The sequence below is a fragment of the Nicotiana sylvestris genome, chromosome 1 (assembly GCF_000393655.2).
Source record: "Nicotiana sylvestris chromosome 1, ASM39365v2, whole genome shotgun sequence".
NCBI lineage: Eukaryota > Viridiplantae > Streptophyta > Magnoliopsida > Solanales > Solanaceae > Nicotiana > Nicotiana sylvestris.
Window position 1 is genome coordinate 166,157,846 of NC_091057.1, and position 8,190 is coordinate 166,166,035.

The 8,190-nt window shown below is 43.3% G+C and overlaps 1 protein-coding gene across 1 annotated transcript; it reads left to right on the forward strand.

Annotated features, from left to right (window-relative positions):
• Window positions 1-1,173: 1,173 nt before the first annotated feature.
• On the forward strand, window positions 1,174-3,991 carry LOC138876907 (uncharacterized). Its single transcript, XM_070156085.1, has 6 exons — window positions 1,174-1,272; window positions 1,336-1,938; window positions 2,170-2,388; window positions 2,697-3,037; window positions 3,146-3,448; window positions 3,817-3,991. The coding sequence occupies exons 1-6, from the start codon at window positions 1,174-1,176 to the stop codon at window positions 3,989-3,991; spliced, it is 1,740 nt and encodes a 579-aa protein (XP_070012186.1).
• The last annotated feature ends 4,199 nt before the right edge of the window (window positions 3,992-8,190 follow it).

The following is an 8,190-nucleotide window of genomic DNA, read 5'->3' on the forward strand; positions in this document are numbered from 1 at the left end:
ACCTAGCTGTACCAATAATGTCAGTGGCACCTCTTGTGCCAAAGGCTGCTCTCTATGACTGGGCCCAACCCACAACTGAGAATCTGGCCACAGCGATTTTAGTCCCACAGATACAGGCTGAATCTTTCCAAATCACGAACAACATGCTGCACTTGTTGCAAAACAAGGGACTATTTTCGGGGACACAAGTCGAAGATCCTCAACGACACTTGAAGAATTTCCTATCAATCTGCAAAACCCAAAGGCAACCCAACGTAACTCAAGAAGCAATCAAGCTGTTATTGTTTCCATTCTTAGTGACATGAGCTGCCCAGACCTGGCTAAAATCACTCCTCATTAATTCCATAACAACTTGGGAGGAGTTAGTCAAGCAATTAGTGAACAAGTTCCACCCACCCAACAAGACTGCTCAACAAATTGATGAAATTTTGAGCTTCAAACAGAGACCAATGGAGACACTGCATGAAACATGAGAACGATTCAAAGGGATGTTGGTTATATGTTCGCACCATGGTATTCCAGATCTGATGTTGGGGCAGTGGTTTTACATGGGATTGTCAGATAACGTGAAAAACATTGTTGATGCTTCAGCTGGTGGAGCATTTTTGAGCAAAACACGGAGAGAAGGCCAGAGTCTGCTTGACAAGATGTCACAGAATTCAGGATGGACAACCAGGAATGCACCTATCACTCCAGTTGTTAACTCAGTGCCCTTAGATCCATCCAACTCTATGGCTGAAAATATGGCCACCTTACTGACACAGATGAGTATCCTCACCAAAAAGGTGGAAGAGTCAGGGCAGAAACGGCAGGTACACATCGTAGATACTACCAATGGGGGCTTGTGCACATCTTGCATTAATCAGCCAATTGGTAACCACTGGAATGCAAAACATGATCATCATCACTACCCTGAAGACATGAACTATGTGTCTAATTATGGAGGCCAAAAGACAGGGTGGTCAGAATTGGGGCCAGCAACATCAGCCGTATAGGCCAGTCCAGCCACAGTTCAATAATAGGAACATGGGAGGTATGAGACCTCCTAACAATATGGCACCTTACCCAAGGCCACAGAGATATAACAATCAAAATCAGCAGCAGGGGTATCACCCTCCTCAGCAGCAGCATGGTGGACGATGAGAAGATGGGTTTGCTAGACTTGAGGCAATGATGCAGCAGGTTATTGGGTCTAATGCAAAAAATAGTGAAAGAGTAGATGCACATGATTCAGCTATCAAGAATATTGAAGTGCCGAAGCAGCTAATGGCTGTGAGTCTACGGAATGGCAGAGATTTAGACGTGGAGCAAGAGAAGGCTTGAGAAATCAGACAGGCTGAGACACTCATACCAGTGCCCATTGAGCTAGATGAGTCAACGAAACTGACAGAGGTGACAGTCCAACCTGCCCAGGAAGAACATAACATTCAGATTGAGACTGAGAAAGAAGATGAGACAACCCAAGAACAAGTAGTTGAGGTGGCAGCTGATAAAGAGCAATCCCAAATCATTGGGAAGAAGAGACCTCCAGTACCATTCACTCAGAGGCTGGCTAAGTACCAAAAAGAGGAGCAATACAAAAAATTCTTGGAGATGCTGAAACAAATCCAGGTAAATATTCCATTGATAGATGCTTTAAAAGAGATGCATGGGTGTGCAAAAATGATAAAGGACTTAATGTCCCGAAAATTCGATTTCCAAGACTTGGCCACGGTGACTCTTACTCAGACCTGCAGTGTAGTGGTGACTAGACCAATTGCGGAGAAGCTATCTGACCCAGGGAGCTTTACAATTCCCTGCACTATTGGTAATTTTGCTTTTGCTAAGTCACTTTGTCTAGGGGCCATCATAAATCTTATGCCCATGGCGATTTATAAGAGGCTAGGGATTGGAAGAGCTAGACCCACCTCTATGTTGTTGCAGCTAGCTGACAGGACTGTAAAAAGACCCTCTAGAAATAAAGAACTCTGATAGAACTCTTGAATTTGAGCCCTTGCACTTAGAAATAAAGAAACTCATCCAACCAAGCCATCTATCGAAGAACCACCAAAGCTGAAATTAAAGCCACTGCCCGCCCATCTCAGGTATGAGTTCCTTGGACCTGACTCCACATTACCTGTTATTATCTCATCTAGTTTGTTAGATGTGCAAGCATAACAACTCTTGCAGATACTCAAGGAGTGTAAGACTGCCATTGGGTGGACCATGGCAGACATTAAGGGGATCAGCCCCACCTACTGTATACATAAAATCCTACTGGAAGAGGGACACAAACCTTCTAGGGAACACCAAAGAAGGTTGAACCCAAACATGAAGGAAGTGGTGAAGAAAGAAGTGATAAAGTGGTTAGATGAGGGAATCATTTTCCCAATCTCTAACAGCAGCTCGGTTAGCCCAATGCAATATGTGCCTAAAAAGGGTGGCATGACGGTGATAAAAAACGATAACAATGAACTGATTTCAATAAGAACCGTCACGGGCTGAAGAATTTGCATAAACTACAGAGAGTTAAATCTGGCCACCCGGAAAGACCACTTCCCACTTTCCTTCATTGATCAGATGTTAGACAGATTGGTAGGGAGGTCACACTTCTATTTTCTGGATGGGTACTCAAGGTATAATCAGATCTCCATTGCACCAGATGGCAGAGAGAAGACCTCCTTCACTTGCCCATATGGCATTTATGCCTTTTGAAGGATGCCCTTCGGCCTATGCAATGCACCCGCCACATTCAAAGGTGTATGATAGCCATATTCACTGACATGGTAGAGGACAAAATGGAGGTATTCATGGATGATTTCTCAGTAGAGGGAAACTCATTTGATGAGTGCCTTATAAATCTGGCTCGTGTGTTGAAGCGGTGTATTGAGACTAACCTGGTTCTTAATTGGGAGAAGTGCCATTTCATGGTACAAGAGGGCATAGTCTTGGGGCACCGGGTGTCCAGTAAAGGAATTGAGGTGGATCGCGGGAAAGTTGATGTGATAGCAAAGCTGCCACCTCCAATTTCAGTCAAGGCAATCAGGAGCTTCTTCGGGCATGTCGATTTCTACCAGAGATTCATAAGAGACTTCTCAAAAATTGTCAACCCTCTCTGTAAGTTGTTAGAAAAATATCACCCTTTCTTGTTTTCTAATGATTGCAGGGTAGCATTCGAGGAGCTAAAAAAGAGACTAGTCACAGCACCCATCATTGTTGCCCCCGATTGGGAGCAACCATTCGAACTCATGTGTGATGCCAGTGACTACGTAGTGGGAGCAATGATGGGACAGCGGAAAGACAAGCTATTGCATCCAATCTACTATGCTAGTAGAATGCTGAGTGGAGCCCAGTTGAATTACACTATGACTGAGAAGGAGATGTTGGCTGTGGTGTTTGCTTTCGATAAATTCAGATTGTACCTGATTGGCTCTAAGGTAATTGTATACACTAATCATGCAGCTCACAGGTGATTGAGAAGAAGGAGTCTAAGTCGTGCCTGATTCGTTGGGTGTTGCTACTGCAAGAATTCGACCTCGAAATTCGTGACCGTAAGGGCACAGAAAACTAAGTCGTTTACCATCTATCACGAATTGAGGGAGCTAAAAACTCAGTTGAGGTTGAGGACATTATGGAAACCTTTTCAGATGAGTAGTTGCTCGCTACTAGTCTTGAGGAAGTGCCATGGTATGCAGACTTTGCAAATTACCTGGCCAGCGATATAGTTCCCTATGACCTTTCCTCTGTACAAAAGAAAAAGTTTTATCGTGACTGCCGCATGTATTATTAGGACGAACCTTACTTGTTTCGAATTTGTGTTGACAATATGATCCATAGGTGCGTCCCCGAGTTAGAACAATCTTCTGTTTTGCAGGCATGTCATGCATCAGCATATGAAAGGCATTTTGGAGGAACCAGGACAGCTGCGAAAGTGCTAGAGGCCGATTTCTTTTGGCCAACAGTGTTTAAAGATGCGCGTGAATGGGTGAAGGGCTGCAATGAATGTCAGTGAACCGAGAACATTTCCCATCTCCATGAGATGCCCATGAACCCGATTCAAGAGGTGGAAATGTTTGATGTCTGGGGGATTGACCTCATGGGACCCGTCGTTAGCTCCTTTGGCAATAAGTACATACTTGTTGCTGTGGATTATGTGTCCAAATGGGTAGAAGCTGCAGCGTTTCCCACTAATGATGCAAGAGTGGTGGTGAGATTTTTGAAGAAGAATATATTCACCCGTTTTGGGGACCCCGAGAGCGATTATCAATGATAGAGGCACCCACTTCTGTAATAGAGCCTTCGAGAAGTTGCTAGCAAAGTATGATGTACGCCACAAGGTGGCTACCCCTTATCAACCATAGACCAGTGGACAGGTGGAAGTGTCTAATAGAGAAATAAAGAGTGTATTGACCAAGACTGTAAACGCCACAAGAACTGATTGGACGAAAAAGTTAGATGATGCACTCTAGGCTTATAGAACTGCATTTAAAACACCAATTGGTATGTCACCATATAAGTTGGTGTTTGGGAAGGCCTGCCACTTGCCAGTGGAACTTGAACACAAAGCTCGGTGGACACTAAAATAGCTGAACCTAGACATTGAGGCTGCAGGCACAACGAGAATCACTGAATTGCATGAGCTTGACGAGTTCCGACATCTTGATTTTGAAAGAACAAGGTTGTACAAGGAAAGAATGAAGAGGTTGCATGACCAGAACATTACTGAGTGACATTTCAAACCCGGGGACATGGTATTGCTCTATAACTCAAGATTACGGATGTTCCCTGGTAAGCTTAAGTCACAATGGTCTAGTCCATTTCGAGTGATCGAAGTATTCCCTTCAGGGGCCATAGAGATTGCCTCAGAGAAAGACTCTCACACATTTAGAGTCAACGGGCAGAGATTGAAGCTATACATAGGCATAAAAGAACCAAAGGAAGTGTCAGAAATTCACCTGATGGAACCTCAAAGGTCGAGCGAGCCTTAAATGCGCTTGTCTGCATCTTGCCACAATGTTAAATCAGGCGATGCGTAGGAGGCAACCCACGACTGTTGTTAGTTTTTTCTTGTGTAACTTTCTATATAAAAAAAAGTGCCAGCACCACAACGGCGGTAGAGGCCAAGTATTTTGCCTCGAATTTGCTAGACACACCGCGACCGCGGTGAGACGATATCATTCTGTCTCGAGGCATTAAGCCCATCGCGACCGCAGTGGGACTGCGGTACGACCACGGCAGTTCGGCGTCAGGTAAGTATTTTTTCTATTTTTTTAATTTCTTTTCCGTTTTTTTTTTTATTTTATTCAATTTTCTTAACCCACCCCCTAATAATATCAGAACCCCCTTCTTATGTCACCAAAACACCCAATCCCCTTCTTTATTTCTCCATCTCTCTCTCTCTAAACCCTACCTCCCCAAATTCCTCTCTTCTTCTCCTTCTTCCTCTTCACTCATACTACTCCCCCATCTCCAAATCTCTCATCCCTTCTTCCATTAAGGTATGCTACTAACCTCCCCCCCTATCTTCTCTTTTTGCATTGTGTGTAGTCATATGCTAGCCTAGTGTTTGTAATTATGTAGTAATGTTTTAGTTGATTTTTGTAGTTTTCTTCTTATTTTCTCTTGAATTTCGTTTTTGGGACTGATTGGTGAAGGGGTTGTGTGTATAATGTGGTGGAAAGGTATATGTTTGTGGGTGTTGAATGAAGTGTTGTGGGGTGTGATGGTGTAGTAGAATCTTTGATTTGGGGCAAGCTTTGATGTATCTATATGGGCTAAGTGTATAAAGAAATTGTCTTGCCCACAAGGTGTTTGGGAAATTGCCCCAATGGAGTTATAAGGGCTAATATGACATGGTTGTGGTGAAGTCTGAATAACCATCAATGGTCACACATTTCACACACTCACTGATAGGCGTTTCTCTGTTTGATAGGTACAATGAATCCATCTAGGAAGAGACGCAACACCGGGTCCTCCACTAATGGACCGGGAAGCTCCTCCAAAGCTAAGGGCAAGCTAGTGTGCCACAGTTTGACAACATGAGGTTTGTTTCCAAACAGGCGGAGGACAGGTACAATGCAAAAGCATCTAAGAAATTGCTACATGAGGTGCATATTGACCGACAAGCCTTAGAGGTGTAATGCTCGAATATCTTCAATGAGTTGAGAAGGTGTCAGCTGGACATCTTCTTCGAGGTACCGAAGGAAGCCAATGTTCAGATGATAAGGGAGTTCTATGCTAACTGTCTGGAACATGAGAATGGAGTTGTTACTATCCGCAATACACGGGTAAATGCGTCCATCGAGGCCATCTGCAGGGTGTACCAGCTGCCAGTGTTCAAGGGGGACTCTGATGATTATCATACTTTTAGCCGAACAAGTGCCTTGTGGGGAACTCTTCTTGAGACTATCTGTGTGCCAGACAGAGAATACATATGGATAAATCACCGGATCACACTTAACTCCCAGTCTCTCAATTGTGAGGCTAAGTGTTGGCTCACCATTATCAACAGTCGGTTGTTGCCCTCCAGCAATACGACCGATGTTAATCTACCACGGGCGGAAACGATCTACTGTTTCATGGCCCATAGGGATTTTGATGTGGCCCGGCTCCTCCATGACGAGATGCTCATTAGATCACCTGACTTGCTCAAAGGCTTCTACTTCCCTTCTCTAGTCACCAGGCTGTGCCGTCTTGCTAGAGTCCTTGAAGACCCTAGAGTTGATGGGAAATTGCCACTGAAAGCCCCGTTCCTGGCAAGAAAAATCAGAATTGGGATAGAGCCGGTGGTGACTGTTGATGAATCGGATGATGAATCAGATGATGATGATGCTGAGGCAGCTGACATCCCACCACCTCTGAGAGTTGAAGAGGCAGGACCATCATAGCCCGCCCGGAGTACCCGCATGACAACTTTGGAGCAGGAGATGGCTGGGTTGCATACCTCACTCACTGATTTGGGTGCCGGCGTAGACGCGGTGGCTAAACAACCGGTGAAGTCAGAGAATAAATTCTTAGGCTAACTGAGAGCTCTGGGTCGTGCTTGCAATGTGAACCCCGACACCCTCTCCGATCAGGAGTGATCTTTCAAGGAAGTTCCTCTACCTCATTGTTCTTTAATTTTTTATGCCATGAGGACATGTCTACATTTTAAGTGTGGGGTGGAGGATACTTCAATGTATGTATATATTTGTAACAATTTGGCTGTTTTTCTTTTTGTGTTTTGCTTTAATTGTTTTGGTGTTTTGAGTAATAGTCTCATTAGGTAAGTTAAAGTAGGTAAGTGACTTGTCCCGACGACAGATCTCTTTCGACGGGTTTCTTGGGGGACTAAGTCGAAAGAAAAATAAAACAAAAAGGGAATATGGAGACTCTTTCTAATGATGGATCCTTTAGACAATTTTCTTGAGGGAAGTAAGTCTAGAGAAAAGACCAAAAAGATTTTTTTTATTTTTTATAATTTTTCTTTGGGCCACGGTTCTTTTCCAAGGGTTTAGCTTGAACCGGGTGTAGGTAGTTTTGTTTATTTTGTTTGTTTGTTTTATTTAGCATCGATGGGCTAGGAGCTGAAATAGTAAGAGAATCCCTTGGCGTTAATACACCTGAACACAATCGACACTAGAGTGTAACGCCTAGTCTTAATGGTTGGATCTTGCTAAAGTGCCTTAAAGTTGTATGTTTGTAGCTAACTTGAACACTTAAAAGAGGATGTCTTGATAAATTAATCCGGAGTGAGTCATATGCCATGTGTGTGTGAGCTATACTCTATTCTTTGTTTTACATTTGATGCCTAGAACTTGCCATGTGTGTCTGCAAAGCGAAATAGTAGCTTCATTCAATCTTAGAAGTGATATAGGCATTTCTTTGTTAAGCCAGATATATATAATGTAAACCTACCTGAATGTAATACATCTTAGTTAACCTCGTTGAGCCTATAAGCCTGTTTCTTTGGCAACCACATTGCGAACCTTACCCAATTATTTGAATAGCCTTCTGTTTGAACCCTTTTACCTCCCATAAGCACTTGAATGGTATTAAAATTATGCAAAAGCAAAAGTGTGGGGTGGTGGTTTGGTTTTTGAGTGGAATCATTGAAATAGAGAAAAGGTGCATTGAAAAATAAAAGAAGAAGCACCACAAAACAAAAAAAAAGAAAAAAAAAGTGTTTGTAAATAAATATAGTGGTTGATAAGTGGTAGCTTGATGAAAATG